Source organism: Mytilus californianus, unplaced genomic scaffold (assembly GCF_021869535.1).
Source record: "Mytilus californianus isolate M0D057914Y unplaced genomic scaffold, xbMytCali1.0.p SCAF_5, whole genome shotgun sequence".
Classification (NCBI taxonomy): Eukaryota; Metazoa; Mollusca; class Bivalvia; order Mytilida; family Mytilidae; genus Mytilus; species Mytilus californianus.
The window spans coordinates 430,522-448,907 of record NW_026262701.1 but is presented as its reverse complement, the minus strand read 5'-3'; the positions used below and the strand labels follow the sequence as shown (position 1 = coordinate 448,907).

The following is an 18,386-nucleotide window of genomic DNA, read 5'->3' as shown; positions in this document are numbered from 1 at the left end:
AAACAAGAATGTGTCTAAAGTACATGATTGCCCCATTCGCACTATCATTTTCTATGTTCAGTGGACCGTAAAATCTGAGGTCAAAACTCTAATTTGGTATCAAAATTAGTACGATCATATCATAGGGAATATGTGTACTAAGTTTCAAGTTGATTGGACTTCAACTTCATCAAAAAATTCCTTGACCAAAAACGTTAACCTGCAGCGGGAGAGATTAACAGACGAACGGACCCACAGACAAAAAAACATAATGCACCTCTACTTTCGTAGGTGGGGCATAAAAAACCGGTCTGAAGTTGAACAAAAAAATGTATATTTATTTCATAGTGCGTTGACCTTATGCATGAAGTTAAACCTACATGGGGATCTTTCGCCTCTCTTTTAAATGTCTAGAATTAGGAAACAGTTGTTATATTTCGTTGGACACTTAGATTTGAGGATAAAGCCATCCGCGAAAACCACGAAAATTGGTACCCCACAAATAAAAGTACTTTCACAATATACCTTGGATGTTTGAGGACCCTAGTGGCTCAGTGGTTATACCATGGATGTTTGAGGACCTTAGTGGCTCAGTGGTTATACCTTGGATGTTTGAGGACCCTAGTGGCTCAGTGGTTATACCTTGGATGTTTGAGGACCCTAGTGGCTCAGTGGTTATACCATGGATGTTTGAGGACCCTAGTGGCTCAGTGGTTATACCATGGATGTTTGAGGACCCTAGTGGCTCAGTGGTTATACCATGGATGTTTGAGGACCCTAGTGGCTCAGTGGTTATACCTTGGATGTTTGAGGACCCTAGTGGCTCAGTGGTTATACCATGGATGTTTGAGGACCCTAGTGGCTCAGTGGTTATACCTTGGATGTTTGAGGACCCTAGTGGCTCAGTGGTTATACCATGGATGTTTGAGGACCCTAGTGGCTCAGTGGTTATACCATGGATGTTTGAGGACCCTAGTGGCTCAGTGGTTATACCTTGGATGTTTGAGGACCCTAGTGGCTCAGTGGTTATACCATGGATGTTTGAGGACCCTAGTGGCTCAGTGGTTATACCTTGGATGTTTGAGGACCCTAGTGGCTCAGTGGTTATACCATGGATGTTTGAGGACCCTAGTGGCTCAGTGGTTATACCTTGGATGTTTGAGGACCCTAGTGGCTCAGTGGTTATACCATGGATGTTTGAGGACCCTAGTGGCTCAGTGCTTATACCATGGATGTTTGAGGACCCTAGTGGCTCAGTGGTTATACCATGGATGTTTGAGGACCCTAGTGGCTCAGTGGTTAAGGTAGTTACCACAATGGTTGATACAGATCTATTAAGGGCATTTTTCATTCAAAGGGAATGGTGTAACAACTTTATATAATTTTATCTTCCAACTGCTTTCCTTCCATTAAGACAGAATATACCCTGGATGTTTAAGGACCTGAGTGGCACAGCGGTAAATGTAGGTGATACAGATTTTTTTGTTTATAAACCTACTGTAGGAGATCCAGACTTAAATTCTTGTCATATGGAAATGTTAGAAATAGTGTAGTCATACTACTTTTTTGTGATATAATGTGGATTTATTTTCATGGGTACCAATTTTTGTGGATTGAGGAAAACTTGCATTTTCGTGGATATCTGATTTTGTGGTTTTGTCAATGTCTGCATACAAGGCAATAAAACATTTGTAATTTGTTCACCTGTTCAAACGAAACCCACAAACATTGGTATCCTTTGAATTGTTTTACATATGTCATTTTGGGGGCTTTTATAGCTGACTATGCGGTATTGTTGAAGGCCATACGGTGACCTATAGTTGTTAATTTTTGTGTCATTTCGTCTCTTGTGGAGAGTTGTCTCATTGGCAATCATACCACATCTTCTTATTTATATATATATATATATTTCATAAAGTAATATGTTTCAAAATATCATAATTTAGTCATGTTAAGCATGCTTACTCTTGAAGGGCCAACTCCCACAAACATTTCCAGGAATTCTGACCCTGATACTGTGATGAAAGGTACACCAGCTTCACCAGCTGTAGCTTTAGCCAGCAGGGTTTTACCAGTCCCTGGGGGACCAGTTAAGATGGCTCCTTTAGGGATCTTAGCTCCTAATTCTAGATACTGGTTAGGATTCTTAAGAAAGTTGACAAACTCCATTATTTCTATTTTAGCTTCTTCACAGCCAGCAACATCCCTGTAAAATCAAAGTGATATAAATTAATATAAAATGAATAGCTTGCAACATCATTGTATAAAATGCTCCGCTGGGGCGCAGCTTGATACGACCGCAGAGGTCGAACCCTGAACAGTTGGGGCAAGTATGGACACAACATTCAAGCTTGATACAGCACTGAATTTGGATTGTAATTAAATATTTGACACAGCATAGGTTTCTGACACAGAATGAAAGTGGTCTAAGAACTTAAAAATTTTTAATTTACCTATTCAAACCATATCATTATTATTTGCTTTTATATATAAATCAGAAATAACCAATTTAAAATGGTAAATTTTAAAGAAAAAAAAGGAAAAAAAAATCCCCCCCCCAAATTTTTTCAACCCCCTTATGATTCATCACCCCCAAACTCAATCCCAGCCTTCCCTTTGTGGTATGGTACCTTACAGTACAATTTCAGAGAGATCCATACACTTGAACACAAGTTATTGTCTGGAAACTAGAAAAAATGCTTGTTTTTTGGCCCCTTTTTGGCCCCAAATTCCTAAACGTTTAGGGCAATTACCCCCAAACTCAAACCCAGCTTTCCCTTTGTAATATGGAACCTTGCAGTACAATTTCATAAAGATCCATACACTTACACACAAGTTATTGTCCTGAAACTAGAAAAAGGCTTGTTTTTTTGCCCTTTTATGGCCCCTCATTCCTAAAATTTGGAGGCAATTACCCCCAAAATCAATCCCAGCCTTCCCTTTGTGGTATGGTACCTTGCAGTACAATTTCAGAGAGATCCATACACTTGAACACAAGTAATTGTCTGGAAACTAGAAAAATGCTTATTTTTGGCCCCTAATTCCTAAACTTTTCGGGCAATTACCCCCAAACTCGATTCCAGCTTTCCCATTGTGATATGGAACCTTGTAGTACAATTTCATAAAGATCCATACACTTACACACAAGTTATTGTCATGAAACTAGAAAAATGCTTGTTTTTTTGCCCCTTATTGGCCCCTAATTCCTAAAATTTGGAGGCAATTACCCCCAAAATCAATCCCAGCATTCCCTTTGTGATATGGTACCTTGCAGTACAATTTCAGAGAGATCCATACACTTGAACACAAGTTATTGTCTGGAAACTAGAAAAAATGCTTGTTTTTTGGCCCCAAATTCCTAAACGTTTAGGGCAATTACCCCCAAACTCAAACCCAGCTTTCCCTTTGTAATATGGAACCTTGCAGTACAATTTCATAAAGATCCATACACTTACACACAAGTTATTGTCATGAAACTAGAAAAATGCTTATTTTTTTGCCCCTTTTTGGCCCCTAATTCCTAAAATTTGGAGGCAATTACCCCCAAAATCAATCCCAGCATTCCCTTTGTGATATGGAACCTTGTGGTACAATGTCAGAGAGATCCATACACTTACACACAAGTTATGTCTGGAAGTTACAAAAATGCTTATTTTTGGCCCCTTTTTTGCCCCTAATTCCTTAACTGTTGGTACCATAACCACCAAAATCAATCCCCACCTTCCTTTTGTGGTATTGAACCTTATGGTAAAATTTCATTGAGATCCATTCACTTAAACTAAAGTTAGAGTGCGAAAACTAATGTGTCTTCGGACGACGACGACGCCAACGTCATACCAATATACGACCACAAAATTTTGTTTGCGGTCGTATAAAAATGAAAGAGATATAAATGAGTTTAAAATCAATTCTTCATGGTCAGCTCTGTCATTGCTACCTTATCATTAGCCCCCCCTTCTTTTACGACACCTCCTTAAGTTTGGCTTCTAGTTTAAAATGATTGTGCAAAGCTATTAATAAGCAGTATACAGAGGCAGTGTTCAGATAAGTTGGCTTAATTGGTTGAATAATTTGTCAAAGTTTTTATTTCAATATAATGTACAGAATTGACCACTGGTGGTCAGTGATCAATTTAGATATAAAATACAGACACCTGCTATGAAATCTATTTGTAAACCTTGGTAATAACAGAAAGATATTTTTCTTAAGTTTTACATTGTTATTGGGTTGCTGTCTTATTGTGAAACATCCTGCATTTCCTTTCATTCATAGACAAGAAAATTAATTTCTTTTCTCAGAATGATTTCTGCTAAGAAAACTTACGCGAAAGTAACACCAATATTTTTCTCAATGACTTTAGCTGTAGATTTTGCAAATCCAAACATTCCACCTGGACCTCCACCTTTCTGCATATTCTGTAAATAAAAATATAATCAAATATTTTACTGAAAAAATGGGCCAAATATTCTGTAGGCATAGAAACAATATTCTGCTGAGGAAAATGGGTATATATTCTGTAGTAGCAGACTGACCACTTCGGCCTTGCTTGACAAATTTGTAAGTCTTGTCCTCTGGTAATTTTTGCTTATGTAGTTATGTAGTTGTCCTTTGTTGCTGTATATCATATCTGATTTTCATTAATTGTTTGTACATAAATCAGGCTGCTAGTTTTCTTGTTGAATTGTTTAACAATTGTCATGTCCAGGTCTTTTATAACTTACAGTGTGGTGTGGGTTTTGCTCCTTGTTGAAGGCAGAATTGTAACATGGGTATTTTATGTAATATGCCCCCACAACTTAGTAGCAGGACCATAATAAGAATGCTTCCAAGCAGCATTTATCATTGCACTAAACAAAATTTAAAAGTGAATCAATTTTTCATTTTACCTTCAAAATTCCTCTTGTCATGTAAATCAAAATTGCAATTGGTAAAACTGTGGTCAAAAGAATATTTAATACTGTTCCTCTGAAAAAAAGCAATAAGTAAAATCAGTACATGAAATGGCATTCATCTGAAAATGTAGTTTAACATAAATCTTGACTCATCCTATGAGAAAAGGGAATAAGCAATCATTACCCAACTTATATGTGTGACTTTACATTTAGCGACCACGTTAATATGATTTTCTTGTGTAGAACTTTTTTTTAAACTTATTTGAATTACAGTCAATTGTTTTATATCATGTATAATGGGAGATAACCCAGTGTAAATTTAAAGAAGTTTTATATCATGTATAATGGGAGATAACCCAGTGTAAATTTAAAGAAGTTTTATATCATGTATAATGGGAGATAACCCAGTGTAAATTTAAAGAAGAATATTTGATTGATTACTGGTTAGAAATGGCTATATTGCGACAAGAAAATAATAACAGCCAGAAAATTAATCTTATGTGTTTTGTAGCAAAATTAAGTTCAATAACCCCATGATTTCTTTAAGCATTTTATATATGAGCGATTTCAAAATTCTATTATTTCTTTTTTCTTTTTGTCACATTTTTTCCCTTGTAATTTTTACAACATGAGATTTTTTCAGAGCCTGAATGTGTTATAAAATAGCCCGATATAAACTACGTTTTTGCCAAGTATAACTGTCTTGCTATTTGTTGTTAATATGCCCATTATATCTAATAATGTTTTCCAGAAATTTAGAAACAGATAAAACTGTGTTTATATTAAAAATATCAAAAACTACAACACTTACTTGCTTGGCTCATTTTTATATATAACATTAACAAAATTTGCTGGTTCTACATTGTTCTCTATCTGTGTTGCTTCCAAATTTCTCTCAAATGAATCAATACTTCCAATACTGAACCATAAAACAGACTGTAAAATAACATACAATTATTAGTCAGGAAAGTTAGACAATGATACTAACCTTAAGCCTTTAAACAATATATGTAAAACAACTTTACAATATATTTATTCCTGAACCCTCCTGTGACCTACATCATTATTATATATTCACCCCTGAACACACCTGTGATCTAATTCAATTTTATATTCACCCTAGGATCCACCTGTGATCTAAATCATTATTTCATATTGACCCAAGGACAAACCTGTGATCTAAATCATTATTTTATATTGACCCCAGGATCCACCTGTGATCTGAATCATTATTCTATATTGACCCCATGACCTTCCTGTGATCTAAACCATTATTTTGTATTTACCCCTAGATCAACTAGTGATCTCAATCATTATTTTTTATTTACCTCCAGATCCACCTGTGATCTCAATCATTATTTTGTATTGACCTCTGGATCCACTTGGAAACTAAATCATGATTACATATTGACTCCAGGATCCACCAGTGATTTAAATCATTATTTTATATTGACCACTGGATTCACCTGTGATCTAATTCATCACTTTATATGTACCCTATGATCCACCTGTGATCTATATCATATTTCTATATTTACCCCAGGATCCACCTGTGATCTCAATCATTATTCTATATTTACCCCAGGATCCACCTGTGATCTCAATCATTATTATATATTTACCCCAGGATCCACCAGTGATCTAAATTATTATTCTATATTTACCCCAAGATCCACCTGTGATCTCAATCATTATTATATGTTTACCCTAGGATCCAACTGTGATCTAAATCATTATTATATATTTACCCCAGGATCCACCTGTGATTTATATCATTATTCTATATTTACCCCAGGATCCACCTGTGATCTCAATCATTATTATATATTTACCCCAGGATCTACCTGTGATCTCAATTTTTATTATATATTTACCACAGGATCCACCTGTGATTTATATCATTATTATATATTTACCTCAGGATCCACCTGTGATCTAAATCATTAATATATATTTACCCCAGGATCAACATGTGATTTATATCATTATCCTATATTTACCCCAGGATCCACCTGTGATCTAAATCATTAATATATATTTACCCTAGGATCAACCTGTGATCTAAATCATTATTCTATATTTACCCTAGGATCAACCTGTGATCTAAATCATTATTCTATACTTACCCCAGGATCCACCTGTGATCTAAATCATTATTCTATATTTACCCCAGGATCCACCTGTGATTCATATCATTATTATATATTTACCCCAGGATCCACCTGTGATCTATATCATTATTCTATATTAACCCTAGGATCAACCTGTGATCTAAATCATTATTCTATATTTACCCTAGGATCAACCTGTGATCTAAATCATTATTCTATACTTACCCCAGGATCCACCTGTGATCTTAATCATTATTATATATTTACCCCAGGATCCACCTGTGATTCATATCATTATTATATATTTACCCCAGGATCCACCTGTGATTTATATCATTATTATATATTTACCCCAGGATCCACCTGTGATCTAAATCATTATTATATTTTTACCCCAGGATCCACCTGTGATTCATATCATTATTATATATTTACCCCAGGATCCACCTGTGATTTATATCATTATTATATATTGACCCCTGGATCCACCTGTGATTTATATCATTATAATATATTTACCCCAGGATCCACCTGTGATCTAAATCATTATTCTATATTTACCCCAGGATCCACCTGTGATTTATATCATTATTATATATTTACCCCAGGATCCACCTGTGATTTATATCATTATTATATATTTACCCCAGGATCCACATGTGATCTAAATCATTATTCTATATTTACCCCAGGATCCACCTGTGATCCAGGTAGTAACTTGATCTTTACCCATTCCTTGTCATGGACCTCTAATTTTTCTACCTGTAAATACAATGTTGTGATATTAATTCTACCTGTAAATACAATGTTGTGATATTAATTCTACCTGTAAATACAATGTTGTGATATTAATTCTACCTGTAAATACAATGTTGTGATATTAATTCTACCTGTAAATACAATGATGTGATATTAATTCTACCTGTAAATACAATGTTGTGATATTAATTCTACCTGTAAATACAATGATGTGATATTAATTCTACCTGTAAATACAATGATGTGATATTAATTCTACCTGTAAATACAATGTTGTGATATTAATTCTAACTGTAACTACAATGTTGTGATATTAATAACATGCAATTAAGACTATAATGAAAGACTTTTCAGTATAAAAGTTTTTTACACCTAAAACTAAAACTTTCATGATAAAATTTAGTGATATTTTTGGACAATTTCAGTTTCTATCATGAAGACTGTAGCTTATAATTTTGATGAGTTCTGATCATATTCTAATTTCTTATTATTTATTTAAAATATTACTTATTTCAATATGTCTTGGTCATTTTTCTAAATAATCATTTTGATTTGTTAATCTATGTTTTGTGTACATGTTCATCTTCAGTCCTTATTAATTTGTGCAGTCTCAGTGTCATCATAAATGAAATCTAATAAAATTAAAGAACCTTTATGAGCATGCTCACATACCCCACGCCCCCACATTGTCACTGGGCAAACAAAATATCACTACTACTAACTTCAAAGACTCATAACTCCTACAAAAGTCAACTGATAAAAAATTCTTGTGAATATGCACATTAAGTGTAAACATATTTTATTAAAGAAATTGTTATATATATAGCAACAATGGTAAATACATAGATACGAAATATACAAATGATTCAATAATTGGGATTAGGAAACAAGAGCAGTGCTCTTATATAAATCTGTCTCCCTAAATTTAAAAATAAAATTACAAGCTATGATAACACGCTGAATAATATGCACATTAACACATTCTACAAATTTCATAAAATTCAATTGTGTGAATTCAGAGGAGTTGCAATGACAAACTGTTGCAGTAGTATATATAGGCCAAAGTTATAAGTTCAACGGGGCATAACTCCTAGAAAAAAGATTTAATCATAATTTCCTGTCGATATGCACATCTACATAGTTTGTCCTTGTTATCTACAAAGTTTCATGAAATTCTGTTGTATGGTTTCAGATGAGTTGCAATGACAAGAACAGGACTGACGGACTTGCTGACGTAAGGACGAACAGAATGATGGACAGACAGACGGGTCAAAAATATTAAACCCTAGTATGGAACTTTGTTCCATGGGGTATAATTAGTCTGTCTGAAAATAGTGACTTTCCAACAATATATAATACCATTTGGGATGTTTTCTGAACATATATGATCAAGTTTTCCCTGAATTTAAGGAGATAGTACATACCATTCTCCTAAAAGATTATTGATAACTGCTATCAAATGTTTTCTTTGTTACTTCTCCTTACAAAGGATAAGCTAAGAAATTATCAAATTTACAAGTAACCTACACTTTGATATTTGATGTTATCGCTATTTAGCGTATTTTTCCTTGCATCTTTTTTTGTGATAATTTTTCATATCATGCTACTCCCTTGAGATAATTAAATGGGGAATGTGTCTATGGGACACAGATGATGTCCCCGCTTGCATATAACGTTTTAAAGGGACATAACTCAAGAACGGTAAAAGTGACGCTACTCAAATTTGTACTTGATCTATGTTTTGTGGTAATAAGCATTGTGTATAAGTTTTATAACATTTGGTTGAGTCAAACTAAAGTTAGAGAAAGGAAAAGAAAAATTCAGCAATTTTTTCCATTTGTAAAGGGGCATAACTCTTAGAACGGTAAAAGTCATGCCACTAAAATTCAAACTTGATCTGTGTTTTGTGGTAATAAGCATTGTGTACAAGTTTCAAAACATTTGGTTGAGCCAAACTAAAGTTAGAGAACAGAAACAATTTTTTGAGACGTACGGATGGACAAGGGTAAAACTTAATGCCCCCTCAGCCACATATGGGGGCATAAAAATTATCGCTAGAAACTAATGGTGCACATGTCATCGTCAATGTAAACATCAAGGACCTCATAGGCAAAATGTAAAACAACAAATTATAAATTTATGGTTTTTCAAACTCGTGGATGTTTCTAGGCCACATCACATCTCAGGACTCTCGCCCTTTGATGAGATTGTAGCTGAGACACATCCTCTTGTTTCAAAATCCATAGATAATCAATCATTATACATCTGCTATGTTAATATGACTTGAATGTAATACATACCATGCCTCTATATAAATAATTGTTGATAAATTCTTTCCATGTTATTTCTCTGTAGCGGGAGGAGTTCAGAAACGATCCAATCATCAACAGACCTACTCCAAGACCAATTAAATAATACATATTCTGATCAGGTGTCCTAGGTCTTCTACAATACACAAGACATGTCATTATCTGATAAGTCATGATTCAATTAATAGCAGACCTACTCCAAGACCAATTAAATAATACACAGTGATCTCCCCAGGCCGTTTTAGCGTCGCGGCCCCGCGATGCTATATTTTTTTACCGTGACGCTATAATAATTTCCGCGACGCTATAATTATTTTGAGGACGCTATTTTTTTCTTGTCTGCTCTATACATTGCCGCAATATAGATGTCCTAAATTTCGAACTTTCATCGAATTGCCGCTTGTGATCATAAAAATTATATCACCTTTAATTGTAATCCCTTCAAATCGGACATAAGAGGCAATTAAGATTGATTAAATAGGTGTTAATTGCCCTTTGGGTGATAACTATTTGGATACGAATACCCCAAGCTGACACTTATGACATGACTGATAACACGTGGCCCAATATTGCAAAATTTTGACATCGAGAAAAAATCATAAACAATTCGAAATCTACGTTTGAATCAAGGCAAATTCGTCTCCTAAGAGAAGAAAAAAAAACAACAAAAAAAACGAGCGAACTTAACAGGCTGGTCGTTTGTTATTTCAAACTAACAACTTGTAAAGAAGTGTTTTCTTTCCACAATGTGAGGGTGGGCGCCTCCCCTTTTAAAAAAATATGGAATATTTAACTGTTTACAATAATAATTTTTGTTTTTATAGTTATTAAAAAAATAATATTATATTTTTTAATTTAAAAATGGAGAGTAACCAAGCCCTTTTAAAACTACTAAGATATCCTGCACAAGGCACGGGCTTATCTGTTATAGTCCGCGAAAACAATTTATTTAGAAATTATTGTAAAAAATTAAAACTACTAAGATATCCTGCACAAGTCACGGGCTTATTATCTAGTCTAATGCTCATGCTCATGGGAAGGTCTCTGTTCAAATGCATGGTTATCCTGCAATCAACACATTCTTCATCACATTGAACACAAGGATATAAAGCCATTTTAAAAATGGAAGACAGCGCATATGTCTTCACATGTTTTTATACCAAATTTTAGTTACTTGTAAAAACATTAATATTTGCCAATGAAAATCTTTAATTTCTTTTTGAGAAAATACACACATACGAATCATCCATTCAGCTGCTTTGTTTTTATTATAAAACAATCAAGTATAATTAATTTTTTGATTAAATTTAAATTAAATATGTGAAAATTCTTAATTACGTTTCATTCAATATTGAGTAAATCGTTAAGAAAACTAATTGGTGATTGGAGTAATTGCATGGCTTTGATGTACTTGTTAACTTTTCGAAACCTTACTGAAAAACAATTATTGGACAATACTCTGTATATACAGTACATTATTTAATATTTTATTTTCATAGCTTTTCCCTTTGTATGCATATGCAACCATTCTTTTATTCTTCCCAATGTGTTTTCCCTGGTCGCCATGTTGGATGTACACACTAATATTTAATGCGATCTTTATGAACTTACCTGCTTTCTATAAATCATTTTTAAGTTAAAAAATACACTTATAATACAATATTGTTTAATAATCAATGTTTAAATGTCACCAATATGTGCTAATATTAAAATTTCAAGTGTTATTCGGTGTTTACAAGTGTTATTTGGCTAATAACGGTGTTATTTGGTGATTCGAGGTACCGCTCGAGAGCGTACATAAAACATTTCGATTGTGGGCAAAATAAGTTCTATACTTCATTAGAACGTGATGAAAATTGCCTTTAGTTAATGTTTCATCTATTTATTACAGTAAAATCGTGATATATTCATCCAATTCGCTTCTCAAACATTGTTTATTTTCGTAAATTTTTCTTCGACCGCCATTGATATATTTGTACTAATTACGGATCGGAAGCGGACCAGCTATGATCAAAATCCGCATTTTTACGGTAATAACTAAAGACGCAGAAACGGCACAGCTGACAGAATAATAATGATCCCAATAGGGAAAGCTACTCATTCCACATGAACTTACAGACTATTTGTTAGATCTCCTTGCAAAATGTATTTATTTCTATGTAAACGCATTGTTTCAATTAATTTACTGATTAAAGTAGTTTAACAATGTTAAAAACATATATCTGTTTGAAACAACTGGGACTGATAGAGTCCCAGGAAATAATGAATTTCATAAACATGATAAACAGAATAGTTTTTAATTGAAATGATATTACTATATGATACTTTCTTTTCCTTTTTGATATAAAAGAAGTTCTCTTTTGTACTAGATTTTTAGTTGGTATTTTCTAACAAGAAAAATATAATTCTGTAACTATAAACGAATATTAAAGAAATAAACTAAAAGAACAGTTATACTTTAATTGTATTCTCAGTTATGAATTGAAAAAAATCAACATAACTTAAAAGAAAGAGAGCATCGCCGCGACACAACAAATGACATTGAAAAATAAATACAATATTTTTTTACGCCAAATGTGATGCTATCCAAAATTCCTGGGGAGAACACTGAATACATATTCTGATCAGGTGTCCTAGGTCTTCTACAATACACAAGACATGTCATAAATTGAAAAGTCATGATTCAGTGAACAGCAGACCTACTCCTATACCATACAAGTAATACATATTTTGATCAGGTGTCCTAGGTCTTCTACAATATCTAAAGCAGCTTATAAGATAATAGATAAAGCTTGCAATTTACCTCTACTTTTTATTTTAGTCATGTCTGTTGGCAGGCAGGATCATTGGACACATTTTTTAAACTATATACCCCGATAATGATTTTGACCAAGTCAGGTTCTGTTTGGCTAAGTAGTTTTAGAAGATTTTTGAAAGTTGAAGGACGAGGGACAATGATGTACGCCAACTGATGAAAATAGCTCACTTTACCCCTCCAGTCAGTTGAGCTTAACATTTGTTGAATGGCTTAAGTCGCTATTGAAATGTTCATAGTGTTCTTGTGTGCATATTTTTCTCTCTAGAATAATGTTCTTGTGTGTATTTTTTTCTATCTAGAATAGTGTTCTTGTGTGCATAATTTTCTCTCTAGAATAGTGTTCTTGTGTGCATAATTTTCTCTCTAGAATAGTGTTCTTGTGTGCATGTTTTTCTCTCTAGAATAGTGTTCTTGTGTGCATGTTTTTCTCTCTAGAATAGTGTACTTCTTTGCATGTTTTTCTCTCTAGAATAGTGTTCTTGTGTGGATGTTTTTCTCTCTAGAATAGTGTTCTTGTGTGCATGTTTTTCTCTCTAGAATAGTGTTCTTGTGTGCATGTTTTTCTCTCTAGAATAGTGTTCTTGTGTGCATGTTTTCCCCTCTAAAATAATGTTCTTGTGTGCATGTTTTTCCCTCTAGAATAGTGTTCTTGTGTGCATGTTTTTCCCTTCTCTAGAATAGTGTTCTTGTGTGCATGTTTTTCCGTTCTCTAGAATAGTGTTCTTGTGTGCATGTTTTTCTCTCTAGAATAGTGTTCTTGTGTGCATGTTTTTCTCTCTAGAATAGTGTTCTTGTGTGCATGTTTCTCTATCTAGAATAGTGTTCTTGTGTGCATGTTTTTCTCTCTAGAATAGTGTTCTTGTGTTCATATTTTTCCCTCTAGAATAGTGTTCTTGTGTGCATGTTTTTCCCTCTAGAATAGTGTTCTTTTGTGCATGTTTTTCCCTCTAGAATAGTGTTCTTGTGTGCATGTTTCTCTCTCTAGCATAGTCTTCTACCTTGCTTATTACAGTTTAATTGCAATTTATAACAAGTATACTTTATATATTCACAAACAAAACACATATTAAAATACAAAGTTTCATGTGTTGTGATTAAAATCCTTACCCTTAATGTGTACCTTGATTAAGGTTATTATAAATGCCTCAGAAAAAAGATTGTCCAGCTTGCACAATTATTTTTGACTCTCTGATGATGACATAAGAATAAAGTTGAGACCTCTGTAAAATTTTAAAACCTAATTTTATTTTCATTCAACCCTATACTAATAATAGTACGTCTGACATGTCTGAAGATTAAACCATGTACTATACTCATAATACAATGTCTGACATGTCTGAAGATTAAACCATGTAGTGTAAATATAAGGGTTAACTCATTTTTTTCCCAGCATTGTAAGATTTTTTTTTTAAAACATTCCATTCCTCTCCCAACTTTCCTGTTCTTACTTCGGATCAAATTTGGCTTTGAATTCTAGGAATGGAAATGGGTTGTTTAGAGGCTTCTTACTCCAAGATCTGGGTAGATACCTGTACTTACTTTGGATCAAATTTTGCTTTGAATTCTAGGAATGAAAATGGCTTGTTTGATGGCTTCTTACTCCAAGATCTGGGTGGATACATGTACTTACTTTGGATCAAATTTGGCTTTGAATTCTAGGAATGGAAATGTGTTGTTTGATGGCTTCTTACTCCAAGATCTGGGTAGATACCTGTACTTACTTTGGATCAAATTTGGCTTTGAATTCTAGGAATGGAAATGGGTGTTTGATGGCTTCTTACTCCAAGATCTGGGTAGATACCTGTACTTACTTTGGATCAAATTTGGCTTTGAATTCTAGGAATGGAAATGGGTTGTTTGATGTCTTCTTACTGGAGGATCTTGAGGAACGCTGAGGCAGTGGAGGATCTGAAAATAAGAAAACTGATAATCTATTTTTGAACCATTCTACGTAACTATACTAATGATACAGTTTTCTTCTCTTTAAAGGGTTTAAATTTTCAAGGTGTTTATGTATGCATGTTTTTAACCCAACTCTATTCTTTTGTTTACGTTTTGCTTAATAGCAGTCCTTGATTTTCTGATACTCTCTGTGTACATGATTATGTTTTTGTTTATGTTTCGTTCCTTATTGTTAATTTTCCTTTTTTCGACGGAGATGTTCCTCTGGCACCATCTTATTTTGTTTATATATCCCAACTTGTTTGCTATGCCAGTATCTGTAGTGACTTATTAGATTTCAATTTACGAAATCTATGAATAACTGGTAAATTTTTTAGTCAAGGATTTCGTTATCACAAATAACTTAAAACCTTTACTAAATTCTTTCATAGATATAAATATTTGGCTTGTAAGTTTAGCTGTACCTGAAAAAAAATTATGGCAAACTGGAAGTCACAGCCTAATTTTTAGGGTGATGTTTACTGAGCCTGTAAATTTAGAAACGATTGCACAAGGTCATGGTTTTCTCTGACTTTTAATGAAGTCTTTACACGAAATCCATTCGATGTGAACTGATTTGTTTTTTTAGTTTTAGATACATGACTTTTTTTATCAGTGGTTATTGGCTATGAACTAGCTTCTGTAACTGTGAGTACTCTGATCTGTACTTTGGCTTTTGTGCTTTGTATCAATCTGATGAGTGAAGCCATTTTCAACTAATTTTTATAGTTTGTACATATGTTGTACTGTTACACCACTGTCCCAGGTTGGAGGAGGGTTTTGCGCCAGCAAACATGTTAAAACCCGCCACATTCTGAATATGCCTGTCCCAACTCAGAAGCCTGTATTCAGTTGGTTCTTGTTATTGCTGTATATCATATTTGTTTTTTGTTTATTTTTTTTTACACAAATCAGGCCATTAGTTTTCTCGTTTGAATTGTTTTACAATTTTCATTTCGGGGCCCTTCATAGCTTACTATGTTTTTATGGGTTTTGCTCATTGTTGAAGGCCATAAGGTAACCTTTTGTTGTTTAATTTTATGTCATGTGGTCTCTTGAAGAGAGTTGTCTCATTGTCAAGCATACACCATCTTTTAATTTTTTTATTAGAAGTCCTTGACTTTCTGATTCTCTCTATGTACAGGATTATGTTTTCATTTGGACTATGAGTGTATAGACATGATGCAATGTAGATGAACCATTAAATTTAGTGTACAACAAACTTTTCCTATACATGTAGATATACATAATTTATTAAAACCATGAAATCAAGTATACATAATAATTGGTTCCTTTTACCTATGCAACAATATATATGTTATCACAATGTACATGATCCCACACACACTGTAAACTGATATACACAATGTACATGACCACACACACTGTAAATCGATATATACAATGTACATGACCACACACACACATTGTAACTTGATATACACAATGTACATGATCACACACACTGTAAACTGATATACACAATGAAAATGACCACACACACACTGTACACTGATATACACAATGTACATGACCACACACACACTGTAAACTGATATATACAATGTACATGACCACACACACACATTGTACACTGATATACACAATGTACATGACCACACACACTGTAAACTAATATACACAATGTACATGACCACACACACACACTACACTGATATACACAATGTGCATGACCACACACACACTGTAAACTGATATACACAATGTACATGATCCCACACACACTTTAAATTGATATACACAATGTACATGATCACACACACTGTAAACTGATATACACAATGAACATGACCACACACACACTGTACACTGATATACACAATGTACATGACCACACACACACTGTTAACTACATGTATTATATACAATGTACATGACCACACACACACTGTAAACTGATATACACAACGTACATGACCACACACACTGTAAACTAATATACACAATGTACATGACCACACACACACTGTACACTGATATACACAATGTGCATGACCACACACACTGTAAACTGATATACACAATGTACATGATCCTCTTCACACTTTAAACTGATATACACAATGTACATGACCACACACACACTGTAACTTGATATACACAATGTGCATGACCACAGACACACTGTAAACTGATATACACAATGTGCATGACCACACACACACTGTAAACTGATATGCACAATGTGCATGACCACACACACACTGTAAACTGATATACACAATGTACATGACCACACACACTGTACACTGATATATACACAATGTATATAACCACACACATACACTGTAAACTGATATACACAATGTACATGACCACAGACACACTGTAAACTAATATACACAATGTACATGACCACACACACTGTAAACTGATATACACAATGTGCATGACCACACACACACTGTAAACTGATATACACAATGTGCATGACCACACACACACACTGTAAACTGATATACACAATGCACATGACCACCCACACTGTAAACTGATATACACAATGTGCATGACCACACACACACTGTAATCTGATATACACAATGTACATGACCACACACACACACTGTAAACTGATATACACAATGTACATGACCACACACACACTGTAAACTGATATACACAATGTACATGACCACAGACACACTGTAAACTGATATACACAATGTACATAACCACACGCACACACTGTAAACTGATATACACAATGTATATGACCACACACACACTGTTAACTGATATGTTTATGTATACTGTACGTAAAAATACTGTAAAAACAGAAATTTTGTGATGTATTTATTATTTTGCAATTTTGGGATGAGACAGGTTTAGCCAAAAAACTAAATGTTTTCATTTAAAGTTTTGATAGCATTATTTGAATGCAGTATTTTCTGAATTTGCAATAATAAATCCCGATATATTTTCCCCATTGTTTAGCAATAGCAATGCATGATAAAAATGTCTGAATTCATTTCAGTATAGAATGATTTAAATATTACCTTTATTTTCAACTTTTGTTTCTTTTCTTGGTGGAGCCTTTGATTTGCCCTCTTTGAAATACTTTTCAAATCCTTTTGGTACATCCTTGTTCCAGAGTTGAAATTCTTCCAATAAACCTCTGAAACCTTTTGTACGTGATAATCTTGTGAACAAACTAATGCTGCGTCTTAACTGTAATACATAAGAAAGTACTATTCTATACTATTAACTGACAAGTCTACATATACATAATAATTTGTAAGGGTTCCGCGGAACCCAGTGTCTCGCCTACTTTTGCTGTTAATCGCAGGCTCAACAAAAATGAGGAAAAAAATTAATAAAAATATTCCTCTCTATACTATCTTTTGATTGTAAGTAGCTTCTGTCCAAGTTTGGTAAAAATCCAGGATAATTTATGAATCTAATAAATGTTTTAAAAACTTAAACTGCAGAATGTATGTAATGTTGACTGGAAGAAAAACTAAGTCCATTTATAAGTAAAATACGGAAAAAATGGAACAAAATTTTATCAAAATTTCCTTCTAGATACTAGCTTTTGATCATAACAAGCTTCTGT

The 18,386-nt window shown here is 33.7% G+C and overlaps 1 protein-coding gene across 4 annotated transcripts in view; it reads right to left on the bottom strand.

Moving 5' to 3' along the window:
• LOC127700993 (AFG3-like protein 2) overlaps positions 1-18,386 on the bottom strand; it is a 44,401-nt gene that overhangs the window by 23,086 nt on the left and 2,929 nt on the right. The window contains exons 2-9 of one of the 4 annotated variants that reach the window (XM_052204752.1): positions 17,830-18,001; positions 14,680-14,776; positions 10,042-10,186; positions 7,670-7,744; positions 5,683-5,807; positions 4,866-4,944; positions 4,303-4,394; positions 1,945-2,185 (exon numbers count right to left, since the gene is read on the bottom strand). In XM_052204752.1, coding sequence (XP_052060712.1) covers positions 1,945-2,185; positions 4,303-4,394; positions 4,866-4,944; positions 5,683-5,807; positions 7,670-7,744; positions 10,042-10,186; positions 14,680-14,776; positions 17,830-18,001 — 1,026 coding nt within the window. Of the gene's footprint in view, positions 1-1,944; positions 2,186-4,302; positions 4,395-4,865; positions 4,945-5,682; positions 5,808-7,669; positions 7,745-10,041; positions 10,187-14,407; positions 14,416-14,498; positions 14,533-14,589; positions 14,649-14,679; positions 14,777-17,829; positions 18,002-18,386 lie in introns of those variants that run through there. The other 3 variants (XM_052204754.1, XM_052204755.1, XM_052204756.1) reach the window with 3 other exon arrangements.